This window comes from Pantherophis guttatus, chromosome 5 (genome assembly GCF_059756535.1).
Source record: "Pantherophis guttatus breed Tessera chromosome 5, ASM5975653v1, whole genome shotgun sequence".
Taxonomy (NCBI): domain Eukaryota; kingdom Metazoa; phylum Chordata; class Lepidosauria; order Squamata; family Colubridae; genus Pantherophis; species Pantherophis guttatus.
The window spans coordinates 56680840-56697882 of NC_142067.1; the positions used below are offsets into that span (position 1 = coordinate 56680840).

Below are 17043 nucleotides of genomic sequence, written 5' to 3' on the forward strand. Positions count from 1 at the left end.
TTATTTGGGCATTGATTTTTTTTTGTTATCAATAGCGGATATACATGCATTATCTCCCACTTATTTTGTATGATTCATTTAGTTTGAAGCCTATTTGTTTTGAATTAATTGAAGTTTTGTTAGATTATTTGCATATGGATGCTTTGTGCTTTTTATCTTTCTATTTTAAGTATCCTTTATTTCTTGCTTATTTCTAGCAATCAAGCGTGGAGAATCTTTGGCTTTCTGGATGGTACTGTACTATAATTCCCAAGAGTCCAATTCAATATAGCCAGAAGTGAGGGATGCTGGGAATTTTTGTTCAGAAACAACTGGAGGGTCACATGTTTCCCCTCCTTGGGTGCAATTACCTTTGGTGGGAAAAGCATCACTTCTGGGTGGTTAAATGCACTTTAAATGTAATGCTCATAACTATGCTAAGCGTTCTAGCAGAAGGATTCATACAAAATAGCATCTCTTGGCATTGATATACTCTAGGCGAAAGCAATCATTCCTGAAATGAGGGGGGAAAAGTACTGACTGTTTATTCATCATTAAGGTCAAGGGAGTGGCTGACATTCACATTTCTCTGATTAGAGTACTGGAATGTTGTTAGGTCTTGTTATCAGAAAGGTACAGATGTGAGAGGCTGGCTTACATTTTCATCTGCTTAGCTGGCATATAAGGATTACTTAAATTGGAGGTGGATTTAGATTTCTGCATTGCTGGAAACCTTAGTCATCTAATTTTTGCACAAAATGTTGCTGGCCTGCAAAGTTTCTGATCAAGTCAGATTTTCTTACAGTTGAAATATAATTGCCATTATTTATTGCTCCTTTTATTATTTTATTATTATTATTTATCAATTATGTTGATAAATAAATTTCTGCATTAAACCAGGGAAATTGCATTAAAATAATGGGACTGATCTTTGATATCAGTTCTTTCTTTCCACCATATTACTAGCATCAGTATAATCGGGGCCCTCCAGTGACACAGATTGTCACTATGCCCTACTTTTTTATGGCAGTGAAATAATGTAAATCACCTTATAAAGTACTTATAATTTCACAGCAAATGCTTGCAATAGCTACTGTGGTGGCCAATCCCAGAGACATGCCAGAGCAGGAAGGAACTATGGCCCTTTTATGACTTGTGGACTTCAACTCCCAAAATTCTGGGAGTTGAAATCTACAAGTCATATTGAATTCTGGAAGTTGAAGTTCACAAGTCATATTGGATTCAAGTGCATAAGAGGTTGGGCATGCATTGTGATGTCACAACTCATCCTGTATCATTTTTATGCCATAACAGTTTGTATGAGATACTACAGTGAATCCCTTCCATGGGCTATTTCACTGCTATCCTGACTCTTATAAATAGGGTGAAATTATAATAGTTATTATTATGAAAGAGTTGATAATACTTTCCACATTATTGAAAACTGATTATATAATTATTAATCACCAGTAACGGTAATTCTATGTGTTGTTTGCAATCATGTAAAAATATGATAAAATCTATAAAAATCCAAAATAATTCAGTATAATATAAAAGTCAACTATATTTAAAAAAGGTAGAGCCAAAAGAATCAAGCAATACATATAGGCACTAAAACTAATAAACTATTAAAAGGATTAAAATAACAATCATGTTTAAAAACCACTGATGGTGCCAATCAATAAATAAGTTGATTATCAGAATGAAAACAGGTCTGAAGTTTAGCAGGCTTCTCTGGAGAAGGCCTTCCATTATCATTGTAGAAACCTTTTCTCAGAGAGCCACTCTTCAAACCGCAAAATCAGTTTTCTTAAAAGTTTAGAAATGAATCATAAAAAGTAAAGAACTAGAAATATACTGGGTAGGTACTAAGTTTCCAAATAGTGTACAGCTCTCTACTTCTGTAGGTGAAAACCAGTGGTGAAATCCAATTTTTTTTACTACCGGTTCTGTGGGCATGGCTTGGTGGGCATGGCAGGGGAAGGATACTGCAAAATCTCCATTCCCTCTCCACTCCTGGGGGAAGGTTATTGCAAAATCTCCATTCCCACCCCACTCTGGGGCCAGCCAGAGGTAGTATTTGCCAGTTCTCCGAACTACTCAAAATTTCTGCTACCGGTTCTCCAGAACCTGTCAGAACCTGCTGGATTTCACCCCTGGTGAAAACCCATGTTTCAAATTTTGTTCCAAAGTGAGCTGGAAGCTAGTGTGAAAAAAGACCAGCATAACTTATGTACAGTGTCTGATGCCAATTCAAAACTCTCTTGACTATCTTTTTCACCAGCAAAATATTTGGTTTCATTTTAAAGGCAGACTAATATTCAAATTAACAATGGTTTCAGGCATGGCATTCAACTTCAGATAATGTTTATTACCCTAACCTGGAAATAAAGGGAGTTGCATCAAAGAGACCAAGAGCTTCTGATATTGTATAATTAAAGATCTAAATCCACATTTAGGTTTCTCAGAGAGGAATATAAATACAATCTGGACAGAGATATGGAAGCATGGACTTTATTCTTGCTCTCTCTCTACCCCTGCCTTAATGTTTTGCCTTGACATTAGTCATGACTTAGGTAAGGTAACAACAATTAAAGAGAGAGGGAACACTAGCAGGTTTCTCTAATGCAGGGGTCCTCAAACTTGGCAGCTTTAAGACTTGTGAACTTCAACTCCCTGAATTCTGGAAATAGAAGTCCACAAGTCTTAAAGCTGCCAAGTTTGAAGACCTCTGCTCTAATGGCTGACAATTGACTCTGGGACTAGAACCTATTGAGTCAAGAATATTTTTTCTGCTTCTTCAAAATTCTGTGGAAAGGAACTTTGGAATCTGATGTTCATAGCATTGGCAAGGTTTGGTTCAAAATAAATTTAAAAGAAAATTCCATTGAGGATGGTTAGGCTCTTAGATGTACCTAAAGAAACTAGCATCTTGGCCATCATTGTAAAATGTTCTGTTTTATAGCCATAAACAGATCCAGCGAGTTTGCTTCAAGACCTGGTGCCTGTCCCATGAAGATAGGGGAAGCAGTAAAGAGTTCATGTGTGTCTGACATGGATTGTCCAGGATATAAAAAGTGCTGTAAGACATCTATGGGAACCCATTGTTCAGATCCTGTTCCAGAAGGTATAGTAGTACAATACTGTCATGCTACTTATTCTTTTCTTCTTCGGATGTAGGGGAGTTGATGCAGAAGATCTGATTTGTGGGTCTTTCCTTCTTAGGCAACCTTGATCTGATATTTCAGGTGTGTTTCAAAATTCTGTCAGGGTTTTCACACACAAGAGATCAATTATGATGCAGAATATATTAGTCTCATAGATAATTCTGATTGGTTGATTAAATGCATATAGTGTCACACCTTGTGAGTTTCAGTTAATCAAGACCACTGAAAATGAGAAGACCAATATATTAGTTCAGCATCTATGCACTAATGTAAAGTTCTGACTACCACCTGATTGTTTTCTCTTTCAAATTCTAGAACGAACAGTGACAAAGTACTGGTATAATGTGTCAGTCCTTGTGAAAAGGGATTTCAGTGAATTATGCAAAGTAGCTCCAAGGCTTCTGAATCATTCACGTTTTTTGCACTCTATGGTATGAATCAACAGAATAGTAATATATAAACTGTACTGTATATTTCTCTTGATGTAAGAAAGCCCAGCCTACACTGGACTGCCACCTACTGGACAAAGAAGTTATAGAACATATTGTTCCTCTTACATTTCAGATAAACCCCCTTTTTCTGGTGTGTTTACGGGCAAATACATTGCTTGAACATGAAAATGTTCTTAAAGTGAATAATGCTGAATATTTATTAAATATTTCAATGTAATTAAAATAATAAATTATAAAATTCTGACTAAAATAATGCCTCTTTAATAGAGATCATGTGTTAAGTTAATATTGAAACATAGTTTTTATAGTGTTAGAAAGGATCTAATTTTGATTGCATTGTTTTTCACTTTATATATAGAATTTAAAGAAAAACTATATACTTGTCTACAGTGGTATTATATAAGGTTTAAGAAGAGTTTCTCTCTTTTCCAGATTACTGGAGCATTGTGGCCCATGAACATCTCTGTGTATCATATCCAGACAACCAAGTCAGAAACTTACGCAGAGACATTAGTGTCTCATGTCCTGGTTGGACTGCAGCAACTGGTTCCATTGGTCAATATTTCTTCTTTGCTGAAGAAAATTGTGATCAGAGTATATGATGTTATTGACGTTGTTGTACAAGGTTACTATATCAGATATATTTGACTGAAGAGCAGCTCTATAAAACAGATTTTTAAAATTTCTGGTTTTACTTTATGTTTGGATTTTCAGTATTAGAAAACAGGGTCTCTAGTGTGACAAGGCATTTTCTAGGATGTGAGGAGGGGAATCTTCAGAAAAGAGTAAATCCCTTATACACATTATGTGAATCTCAAGTACAGTTTGTCATATGTGACAAACTGAAAGCTGAAGATCATAATACAAATCTATCTTTTGCCACAGCATTTAGCCGCATGGAGTAAAATTAACATCCACATCAAGACCTTAATACAACAACTGCTTTCACTTCAGTGCAATCACAGAGTTAAATGCTATGCTGTTTCTTAAGGCCTAATTTTACTTGTTCTTGAATCTGGGGGGAAATGTAGAAAAAAACCTCAAAAGCTTGTATTACGACTAATCTAAAACTTATTTCAGCAAATGCAATTATTAATCTGTAGACATGCAATCTAGTATTTATCTAGGGCAAATCTCTCCTGTCTGTAGGGGACAAGGAGAAAACTTGTAGCTTGATTATATATATATATATATATCATGGGTCAAAAAGATTGCTATTGAGGGTATGGCCAGTCACAACCCCCACAATTTCTGAAAGGCAAACTAGTGAAGCTGCTTCCTACCATCCTCTTTATCTCCTATTCCCATGATGCTCTCTACCATTTTACTTTTATCTTTTGTTTTTCTGAATAACTGGACATATTTCCAGTTATTTCCAATTAAAGCATTGGGCTGGCCACAACATAGGTTTTTTTTAGCATTCTAATTTCCCATTTAGTTTTCTTAATCAAAATAATAAAAAATAAATTTGAGGGTGTGGCAGGGAACCTGCAGGTGTAAGTGGTAGTGTCACTGCCAGACAAACACCTGTGGGTGCCACCTTGGGAATTCACAGTAAGAAAATGTTTGTGAATGTATACATTAAAATATAAAAATGATGGCATATATTAACAAAATACAGAATGGTAGGAAATTCTAGTCAGGCCATTTTTTTTAATTTTTCAATTTTCTACAAAGTGTCACAAGAACATTCCTTTAAAGTAAGTGCAAACAAATTTGAAAAAACAACCCAAACCAACCAACCAACCAACCACCCAACATTAAATAGCAGACCATATTATTGCACCTTCTCCTTCCTTGTCAACGCCTTAATGTTTATTAATGAGAAAAGTCTTTGACAGTTTCTCTAAAAATTGTGGAAGAAGAAACTGATCCAGGAAGAGGGCAGATGTTATTGAGATTGGTGGGGTCCCATGGGTGGCTTGCTACCATGAGCAACATAAGTCTGAAGGGGAGGTTTATGGAATTGGAATTATTGGAATTGATTCCTTTTTGTCTGTCTGTCTGTCTGTCTGTCTGTCTATCTTCAGTTGAGTGCTCTGATCTTTGAAAGCAAGGAAAAGGAATAAAAAGAGGAGAGGGTTTTTTTAAATGGTTGTGATCTCAACATAAAAACCATTAAAAAAACCCTCTCCTCTTTTTATTCCTTTTCCTTGCTTTCAAAGATCAGAGCACTCAACTGAACATCCTTTAGGTTCCAGAATTTATCAAAGGATACAAAGGAAGATATTATCTCAAGTCGAACCACTTTTTTTGTCATTTTTCACTAACAGACCAGAAGTGATAGGAGGATAGGTAAATGTTACAAGAAGGCAGAAATAAGTATGCTATATAGCAAAACATTGCCTCTATATTGCCTTTACATTCCACAGCTGGTTAAATATTGCAGCTAGCTTTTAGGAATACCTACTGGCTTGTGATCATGTTTCATTATTCTTTTCCTTGATCCAGATTGTGATCGTAATATACCCAACATTCTGATTAAAAATATGCATTCTTCTAATTTGCTGAGAAATTCAAGATCTGCATCACCTGAAATTCATGTATCAGTAGATTCTGAATGTGGTAAGTTGCTTTATATTTTAAAATTCATTTATTTTTAAAATTTACTTTCTTTAGGGCCTTTGGGACCTGCTTTATTTAAGCATGTTTTCTCTTTTAATTGTGTCTACACTATCATTTATTTAGCATTTCTCTGTATATAAGGGAACCAATGAATACTTATGTAAATGAAACAAATTAATGGACTTACTGGCACATTTTGTTTGTAGGTATATCTTACCATTTCAGAATAATAGATTACTGTTCAGTATAGTTTATCAGAAAGCTTTTGCCTTGAAGACTTTCTTAAAATCTTAATATCATTTGAAAAAGTTAGATTTATAGAATGAAGTGCTGAAGCTGAGATCTTTTATAGATTATTGCTTAAAGAATGTTAATGATTACCATAAGATGTCATACATTGGTGCTTAAAGAATGTTAATGATTGCTTAATTGCTCATTCTGCTTCATATTTTAACTGCTTTAATCAAAGCACATTCTTTTATATAAATGAATACATATTTGACTCCTATCAATTTTGGCATATGAGATTTACTGTTTGGAGTACCAGAGAATTATTTGTGCAACTATAATCCAATAAATTTGTTTATGCATTCAATTGGGAACAATATTTCAGTTGCAGGTCCCAGAGTACCTTTCAAAAATAAATAAAAAGTGCTTTTTCACTCAGTTTCTAAATCTGTATATGTCTGATTTTTAAAGGAAATGTGGGCATTTTGGTCTTGTGAGAATTAGTATTTGTGCAAGCTGCTTTGCTGCCTGGAGTGGACCTCATATTATGTTTCTTCCGTAGACCTAAGGCCAAAGGTTCTTTCCTTAATCTCCTGACCAGCAGTAATAGGAATTTCAGTTTAATACATTTAGAAGGGATCAGATTGGAGAAAATCTGATTGTGGGGGGGGGGGTGTAATGTGACTGGGTGGGCATGGCCAACTTTTTTTTTCTTTTTCTTTTTTACTTTTAAAAGCATTTTTTCTACAACCTCTTTGGCTGAAGAGGTTGTAAAAAAATGCTTTTAAAAGGCTCTGACGATCCCAGCTGAGCCGCATGATCATCAGAGGCTTTTAAAAAAACTTTTAAAAGCATTTTTTTGACCGAAGAAAAAATGCTTTTAAAAGTAAAAAAAAAAGCCTCTGATGATCGTGCAGCTCAGCTGGGCATGGGGGATGGGCAGGGATTTTTGCTATTGGTTCTCTGAACCACCCATTGTCATCACTATCGGATCGGGTGATCCGGTCAGAACCAGGAGTATTTCACTCCTGTATGGTACTAGTCTTCAAATAGTTTAAGCTTCAAAGTAAAGACACAATTACTGAACCGCTTATTTCCTTTTTCTTCACTGTGCCCCTAACAATCTGAAGAGTCAGCTTTTAACCTGACCATTCAACCCTTGGGGCCAACAGAAACAGTTCATGAGTCCCACATGTTCAGTGGAAACAATCCTGAATCTTGAGGGACACATGTGATGACATTTTCACTTTGATAGCCTTGATGTGAAGGCAAATGTACATTTTTCTGTTGAATTTAGTGGAACATTTCTACATGTCCCAACTGCACAAAGAAATGCACCGGAAGCTCTGGAGCAGGAAAAGATAAGCATTTGAACATAACATTTATAATGGAAGATATGAGCTGCTTGGAAAATTATAGCCAAAGAATTATTTTAGTTTAATCCTGAAATTTGAATTTTGTGTGCATTTGCTAGACTTAAATAAAATACCGTGTTTCCCTGAAAATAAGATCCTGTCTTAATTTTTTTGAACCCTGAAATAAGCGCTTGGCCTTATTGCCATACGCTCAAAAGCCCGATTATTATCAAGGGATGTCTTATTTTGGGGGAAACAGGGTAAGATGAGTTGATTATAACAGAACAGGTAAACTGCTGTGTGGGTACCTTTGAGTGAACTTCCTTTGGTTCCAAGAGGAAGACTAACTAAAATTCGATCTTTTGCTTTCCAGAGATGGTGACTAATATTTGATAGACTGAACTTCCAATCAGCTCTAATGACTAGTGTCATTCTTCACCTTCTTCAGCCAAATGACAGCAAGAAATAGAATAGGCCTCATCATTTTGTAAGATTGTCCATGGTATCACCTCCAACAAGATGGGTGGCATATAATTTTAATAACTAAATAAAATCTATACTACTTGCCAAGTAGCAAATGATCTTAGTGGAACAACCACTTACTTATTATATTAATGTGGAATAGAAAACAAAATCCCAAGCCATTTAGGTCCAGCCAAATTTCCAAATCAATAACTTGAATCCTAAATAGCATAGTGTTTAATTTCATTCCATGGCAAAAATGTACAAATTTTCAGAAACCACACAAAAGGCTGACCTTCTAAAGACAAGGAATGCCAAGATAGAGCACCTTATATTTCTACCCTAAAGGTTGAAGAAAAAATTTCTGCCCCTCAGCCCATGAATCAAATTCTGCATTGACTTCATTTATTGCTAAAAGGAAATACTAAACAAACTATTTTATGCAATTAAAGTGCATGCCTATCATTCCTTAGCCACACAAAATATGACCGCAGAAGGTTTTTATTTCCCTCGAATATGATAGCACTCACACATTTGTTGTTGCAGATTCTCCTTCTATTAAAAACCACAAGATCTTCAATGTAACTAGCAGCAGTTTTGAAGCATCTTGGAGTATAAATTCTTTGCAGAACCATTCATTCCGAGCAGAAGTGTACAAAGACAAGGAACTTGTTGAAAGAATGGAAACCACAGATATGAAGCTAACTATGTTAAATCTAGAAGCAGGTGTAATGTATACAATGAACATCAGCTATGAAGCTTGCGGCAAAAATATTACCTCCAGTAGAATTGTGAAAACAGGTACTGTATGCAATTATATCTGCTATTTTATTCAATTAAATTTTTTTTCTAACATGTAAATCTTTCTCTTAAAAAGCTCCCTAATTTGATCTGATAGTACTGTAAATCTGAAGTGCCTTAAGTGTCTAATTAGGATTTGGGGAGCATTAGGGTTTTATTAATTTGTCTGCTCTCATATGTTTTACCTCTCATTGTATCACTGTTTTAATACTGTATACTAATACTGTATCTTTTAGATGCCTTGATATTTGGTTTAACTCTAAGGATCTTGAACTATAACTTCACTGACCAGTTTCTCAATGTGAGCAGCAGAGAATACCAGAATTTTTCTAGAACTTTGATGGCTGAGGTAATGCTAAAACCCATTATATATTTGAAATCTCAGAATAAATTTTATGTAATGCAACTATCAACTTCAATGATTTTCTTATTTATTTTTAGTTGCAGTATGCAGAAAATACTGTATAAAGAAAAATGACAGCAAGGAGAAGGAAATTCAGTGTGTATGTCTGAGGTTGTGTGTGTGTGTGTGTGTGTATGCATGCACAAGGGCATTAAAACAGCAACAGTTTTCTTATCTGTTTTCAGATTAAGAATTCATATCCTTCAAGTATGAATGCATTACACCTATCCAGGAAGCTGAAAGTACAAGTGGATTCCATTAAAGCTGGAAGTATTATTGTGAAGCTTAAAATCATAATACAAGATCTAAAATTTCCAAAAGACTTATCTGCATTTGACTCAATGATTGCATCACTTCATAACAGTTCTATGCTTGGAATTGACCCAAAGAGCTCTTCAGTGGAAGGTATATTAACTAATTCAAAGTCTGGCTTATAGTTTAGTTATTTTATGAAGCAGTGTTAGCTATCTAAGATTTGGTAGTCTTATGTACCTACATCTCTTTTTTGTGGGGGGCTCCTATATCTCACTGGGATCGCTGCTAAAATGTGTTATTAGAGATCTAAATACTGGTGATATAATTTCCTACAGATTTCTGGCAAGAAAATGTCCTTAAAAATGATGAGAGAATGGGCCACAAATGTTTGATTTGGAGGAGATTCTGAGGCCCACAAACATCTTAATTCTCTCAGTGCTGCCTAATGTCCACTAATCCATGTAGTGTGGCTGTAGTAGTATTTATCCTTATTATCTTCTTTACTCCCTCTTTTATTGTTATTATTACTATTATTCTGCTGCTTTGAATGCTTCTGTACCGGAGACAAATTCTTTGTGTGTCTAACTACACCTGGCCAAATAAAGTATTCAATCCAATCCAATCAAATTCAGTCCTGTAGCTGTCTACCCTGGTATTATGGCATTGTAGTGGATGCCTCCTAAACACAATAATTTGGGTAAGAAGCTATCAATCTGTCTTCCTTTTCTTTTTTTTAAGTACCTAACTAGTTCTCCAGAGGAACCAGTGCAATTGTGAGACATTCATGAATCATATTTAAATAATTTATATAACCTGCTGTGTGATATTCAATGGTTCAAGACTTTTATCCTGTACAATGAGGATTTCTCCAATGGAAAAATTGTGAGCAAATTTGTACAAGTACTTGTGATAGTACCAGTGGTGAAATCCTCCGCGGATTGCCACTGGTTTGCTGCCCATGCATGCGCAGTGGGTGCCAAAAGCACAGTGTGCGAGCAAGTGCATTGCACATCAAACACGCTGCACGCATGTGCATGCGCAGTGCATGCCAAACAGGTGCTTCACGTGGAAAAAGAAGGCTTAACAAGGTAAGTAGAACAGGGGGTGGGAAACAGCTGTGCCACGTGATTTAGATTTGCTAGAAAGCTTTCTAACAAATATAAATTGCATGGCACAGCTGATCGTCGGAAATTCCAGTTGGGATGAACAGATAGCTTTTTTTTAAATTACTGGTTCGCTCGAACCGGTAGCTTTTATCACTACCGGTTCGCCCGAATCAGTGCGAACCGGTAGCATTTCACCACTGGATAGTACTATCTAATAAGGTCTCTGTTACAATATCCAAAAGTGTTTAGCTCTCAATAGTGTACCATAGACAATGATTCATGAAATGCTGGTATTGAATTAATATCTGCATCTAAAACAGGAAATTCTGACTCCCAGATCACAAAAGCATCCAAATTTCCACAGATGTATGATACTTGTTGTACCTAGCTGAAATATGTGTCTGTCACTTACTTGGTATCACCTTTTTAAAAAAGGATGCATAATCTGGATTGTGACATTGATCGTGCCAGTTTTGGACATATTGTGAGTAATTCCAAAACCAAAATTACAGTGGGAGCACCTGCACCAGTGGTGGGTTGCCCCCGGTTTGCACCGGTTCTATAGAACCAGTAGTAAAACCGGCAGGGGGCTCCGCTCACTGACCCTGACATCATCAAAATGCTTCTGCACATGCGCAGAAGAGCGTGTGTGCGGCCCCACTGTGAACTGGTAGTAAAGGTAAGTAGAACCCACCCCTGACTTGCACGTAACAATTAAGATAGGATATAGATGTGTGTTCATTTTCTGTGGATTCTCATAATGACCAAGAATAGCTTGGAAGATTCCTTGTTTTATTTTAGCCTTGGAAAGAAATGGGAAACCCTGTTAATGTCACCCTAACCTCCGAAAGCAGTGAATATCTTTGATGTTTCCTAAGGTGAGATTTAGATTTTCAGGATGCTGCATACTATTTCAAAGGTGAACAAAAAATAAAAAATGTATTTGAAAAATATTCTTGATGACTTGGCAACCACAATTGCGGAGACAAATATTCTGGATTTCCTGAGGATGATAAAAGTAAGAGCTTATGCTTTGCTTCTTGTTATCATCCAATTTAACCTAATTTTTGTTTTTTTTTAATGTTGGTTTTTGAACTTCAGATTGGGATGAGTGTGCATGTAGAGCAGAAAACGATTGCAGTATGTCTGCAGAGTGTATAAATACGGTGGGTTCATATATATGCAGATGCAAGACAGACACAGGTGCCAATCCAGCCCAACCAGGCAGAAACTGTGAAGGTAAAAAAATACCCTAAGGTTTATACTTTGATGAAGGATTTGTTTATTCCCATTAATTAGGAAAGTGTCTTCTTTGGTGCATTAAAATCTGAAAGAACCTGTGAGGGTTCTTTGATTTTATTATTTTAAAAAATCAATTATTAAATTTATTATACAGCTTTTTCCAACATTCAAGATGATGTACAATAACTTTTAAAAATATAAAAAGTTAATATAATTAAAATCAAAATCAGAATTAAAATAAGCATTTCAAATAATGAATAATATAAAGTTTTGTAAAAGAGATGTATTTTTATCACCTTCAAAAAGAGATGATAAAACAAATGTCCTTAGGGAGCATTGTCCACAGACTTGAAGCCACATAGGAAAAGGCCCATTTCATCAGGCCTGAGAATCAAGCAACTTCAAAAAAGTCTCTCCTAAGGAACTAAATGACTAAGCAGTTTCATAGTGGGAAAAGCAATCCTGAAAATAATCTGATTTTGTTTGATTAGGAATCTGATGCACTCAGAGATTCCGATCACATACAGCAGGGGTGTCAAACTGATATCCCATGGCTGGATGCGTCCCGTGCAGGCCACGCCCACCCCAGCTCCGTGAATGAAAAACATCATGAAATGTCACGTGACGGCAATGTGACACGGCGAGTTTGACATAGAGGATGCTTACATCTGGCCGTGGGGAGTTTGTTAAAAAAAAAGGTCAAGATTAAGGTGACCAGACGTCCCGCTTTTGGCGGGACAGTCCCGCTTTTGAGCAATTTGTCCCGCGTCCCGCGGCGTTTTAAAAAAGTCCCAATTTTTCATTCTGCCTCCTGAGTCCCGGCTGCCTCCTGAATCCCCGCTGATGGCTAGAGGGAAAAAAAACTGTTTAAACTCTTGCCGCGGGGCTTCAAAGGGCCGACCTACAGCTGATCAGTGTTAAAAAAAAAAAGAGTAGACCCATGCCTGCAAAAATAGAAAAAACAGCCCGTTAACAGCTTCCGCTAGGTTAATTAGCTGCAAAAAGCTGCAAAAAGCTGCAAAAAGTTCCTGGAGCAGATTTTTTTCCCCCTAGCTATGCTGAAAACAAAGGCGAAAGCGAAAGTAAAGCTGCAACGTGACAAAATGAGGCAGAGAGAGATTTCTTTCTTTTTCTTTTTCTTTTTCCTCACCAAAAAAGGTAGGTACAAAACTGCAAACAATGGGAAATTTTGGACAAAAGAGGAGAGTTCAAGATTTTAAAACACAAAAGAAAAAAAGCTCTATTTAACTAGGGAATTGTAATAATTGAGATACTATTAATAATTGTATATTGTGTTGAAAGCAGAAATGGTTAAGTTGTGGTTTGGAGGAATATATGGGGGAAATTATTTGGTTTATTATTATTGGTAAATATAATTAATTGATTTGTAAGAAATTGGATTGCATGGAAATAATTGGAATATTCATGTTCATATTGATTAATATACAAAAAAGATAGTTATATAACTAATTGATTTATATTAAAATGTTGAATTTGTATTAAACAACTGTATTACATAATTACATAATTAACCAATGTGAGGATGGATATAAAAATAGATGACAATGGGAAGGGATATAATATAGAATAGAAGGGAAAAATTGAATTTGATTAAGATTAGAGATGAGGATGAAGGGTAATATTGGTTTTTTAAAAAAATAGATGAGGAATAAATATGGCAAAAAGGAAATATAGAAATTGTAAATTTAATTGAAATGACTAAACGCTGTTTAAATTTGTGAACCAGCCAAATATTCTGTTCAAAGAAAATACATTGTATGTTTGTATGTGTGTTTCTAATTATTGCTATTTATTCATATTTGTTCTCTTTTATTCTTTAAAGTTTAACAATTCATTCTTAATCTTAATCTTTATATTTGCTTGGGGTTGGTTTTCTTCCCTTTCATCTTTTTTATTGTACAGCAATCTTTCTCCTCAAACCTACCACCACTCTCTTTTCTTTCCTTCTTACTTTCTCTTCCCCCCACCCTCTTTTTCTCCTCCCTACTTCCTCTTCCTTTCTCCTTCTCCTCCTCTCTTCCTCCCTCTCTTACCCTCACTCCTACTCTAATTTCCATTCCTTCATCCCTCTCTATTGCTGTATCCTTTAATGCATATGGACTACTCAGAGGGCTGAAAAAGTTATTTTTGACTGGTCCTCACACTTTTGACCAGTCCTCGAACTTACGACTGTCCTCACATTTTACATTTTTGCCCTATCTTGTCATCATGGTGAAGAGAAGCAGTTGTGAAATGAGTGACATAGTTGTTAAGAATGCTGCACGGGCATAAATGTGAGGATGGTCATAAGTGTGAGGACCATTCAAAAGTGCGAGGACCTGTCAGAAATGACTTTTTTCAGCCCTCTGGTTAGTCCTTTTGTGCATATGGACTACTCAGAGGGCTGAAAAAGTTATTTTTGACTGGTCCTCGCACTTTTGACCAGTCCTCGAACTTACGACTGTCCTCACATTTTACGTTTTTGCCCTATCTTATCACCATGGTGAAGAGAAGCAGTTGTGAAATGAGTGACATGGTTGTCAAGAATACTGCACGGGCATAAATGTGAGGATGGTCATAAGTGTGAGGACCTGTCAGAAATGACTTTTCAGCCCTCTGAGTAGTCCCTATACACATAGCCATGGCCACCCGGTCACATGACCAGCTAGCCACGCCCACCCAGTCACATGGCTTCCAAGCCACGCCCACACAATAAGTCACGCCCACAATGGTGTCCTTCTTACCAATGTTAAAATCTGTTCACCTTACCCTATACACATAGCCATGGCCACCCGGTCACATGACCAGCTAGCCACGCCCACCCAGTCACGTGACCAGCTAGCCACGCCCACAAAATAAGCCACGCCCACAATGTCCCTCTTTACCAATGTTAAAATCTGGTCACCTTAGTCAAGATAGTGGCTGCAACTATGCACTTGTACTCCCACAATTTTTTTGACATGTGTTGCATACATGTCACATGTAAGAAAGGGGCAAGAATTTGATTGTGTAGTTGTAGCACCCACCTCCCCTGAACATTCTTGTTTAGTTCCCTTTTCAATCTTTTCAACAGATGAAGTTTGAGGAGTATAGCTAAATAAGGAGATGCAACATGGGTCCTGTATTATTTAGAACTTGGAGCCTACTTACATGGAGTAATGCATGAACAGAGCTAGCTACTGTTTCATTTGTATAATTAATTCATTGCAGCTAACTTAATTAATATGTATAATTAATTCATTGTAGCTAATATTTTTTTCATGCATAAATGAAAGAAAGTATCACTCTGTGTTATTACATTTATACTTACTATGTACAAAATGTTGCTATTCAGGTGAAATTGTGGATCCTGTTACTACACAGGGATCAAATGTAACTGATTATACAACTACCGCACCTTTCTCAATGGCAGAAATACAGGAAGTGTCACCTTTCATTAAGTATACTGAAGCAACAGTGCTGCCCTCTAGTGGCATCCAGGAGTCAAGCACTCTTCCAGCAGAGAAGACATTGGCAACATCTCAGAAGATGAACATATTAGGGAATTTCAGCGATAGCCCAGAAACAGTTAAGGATAGCTTAAATAGCCCAGAAACAGTTACTTTGGCTCCAAAATGGTCGGGCAATGTAACAGTCTCAAATGGAACTGTAGCTGAAGAGAGATGGACCACCCAAGATCAGCAAAACTCTTCAATAACCTCATCACTTGGAGTTTCAAACATAGAAACCTATTCTTTTAAGAGAAATGAAACTACAGTAGAAGCCAGCACACCTAGCTTCTCAATTGAAAGAAGTTCTGAGAATATTATAGCCATGAATGTAACCGAAAACCCCAGATTTCATGCTTTGAACCATACCCTTGATAGCCATGTGGGGGGAAATAACAACTCTTGGTCTAATGAAAGAAACAGTACAGCATCACCATCCTCTTTCAAGGAGAATATGACCGTCTCCCTTGCTACAAATTTTAGTGGTGAGTATACCTTTATTTTAGCATTGACTTTAAAAGTAATAGGTTATTACAATGAGAAAGGCAGCGTGGTTTAGAAAATGGACGCTAGTGGCAACAAGCCAGAGGAGTGGTTCCATTTAAATAAATAAGAAAGAAAGAAAAAAGAACACTGAAGTTCTAATATTTTCATGGGATTTAAACAAATACCTAGCCCAACCAGTTCCTTTGTTTGTAAAATAAAAAGATAAAGGTTTCCCCTGTCCAGTTGTGTTTGACTCTAGGGATTGGTGCTCATCTCTGTTTCCTAGCTGAGGGAGTCAGCATTGTCCGAGCAGGCTTCTGTGGTCACGTGGCCAACATGACTATATGTGGAAGTGCACACAATACTGTTACTTCCCACCAAAGTGGTACCTAGTTATCTGCTTGCAATTGCGTGCTTTCAAACTGCAAGGATGGCAGGAGTTGGAGCAGGAATGGTAGCTCACCCTGTCACACAGTGCTTGGATCTCAAATTGCCAACTTTCTAGTCAACAAGCCCAGCATCTTAGCAGTGAGGCCACTGCGCCCCCTAAAATAGGTGTTCATTATTTGCACTAATTACATGAGCAGGGTCACAATAGAAGAAAAGTTTTCATACAATTAACTATTCTTCCAAAATTGTATCAGTTGTTATTTAGGTTCTTTTTTAGCCTTGTCCAAAGATTAACCAGATAGGTATCATCTAAGCCAAATGTCCCCAACCTTTCTGGTCCCATAGACTGGCTGCAGCAATGGCGACAATGATGGAAGTAGTGGTGGCAGTGGGGGGGGGTGATTTTGCATGCACAACCTAGATTCTGCACCTGTGTGAATGAAGTTTAATGTGCTCACCCACCACTTGGACAACCCAGTTCCCAACAGACCATGGACTAGTATTGGTCCACGGAACCAGGATTCGGAACCCCTGATCTAAACCCATTCTCTAGTTGGGGCTGAGAAAAAAAAAATCCAAGCAACAGGTTTCTACACTATCAAAGATTCTTTTTAATAAACCATCAAATTGTTCATAAAACAAATGTGATAGATAATTCTAAGAA

The 17043-nt window shown here is 36.7% G+C and overlaps 1 protein-coding gene across 2 annotated transcripts in view; it reads left to right on the forward strand.

Annotated features, from left to right (window-relative positions):
• Window positions 1-17043, forward strand: part of UMODL1 (uromodulin like 1) — a 46034-nt gene that overhangs the window by 8543 nt on the left and 20448 nt on the right. For both annotated transcript variants that reach the window (XR_015734480.1, XM_034423948.3), the window contains exons 3-11: window positions 2945-3106; window positions 3462-3577; window positions 4031-4223; window positions 6050-6163; window positions 8755-9009; window positions 9246-9358; window positions 9598-9817; window positions 11875-12012; window positions 15350-15988. Coding sequence is in view for 1 of the 2 variants with exons in the window: in XM_034423948.3 (XP_034279839.2) it covers window positions 2945-3106; window positions 3462-3577; window positions 4031-4223; window positions 6050-6163; window positions 8755-9009; window positions 9246-9358; window positions 9598-9817; window positions 11875-12012; window positions 15350-15988 (1950 nt within the window). In the remaining variant the exon portion in view is untranslated. The remainder of the gene's footprint in view (window positions 1-2944; window positions 3107-3461; window positions 3578-4030; window positions 4224-6049; window positions 6164-8754; window positions 9010-9245; window positions 9359-9597; window positions 9818-11874; window positions 12013-15349; window positions 15989-17043) is intronic.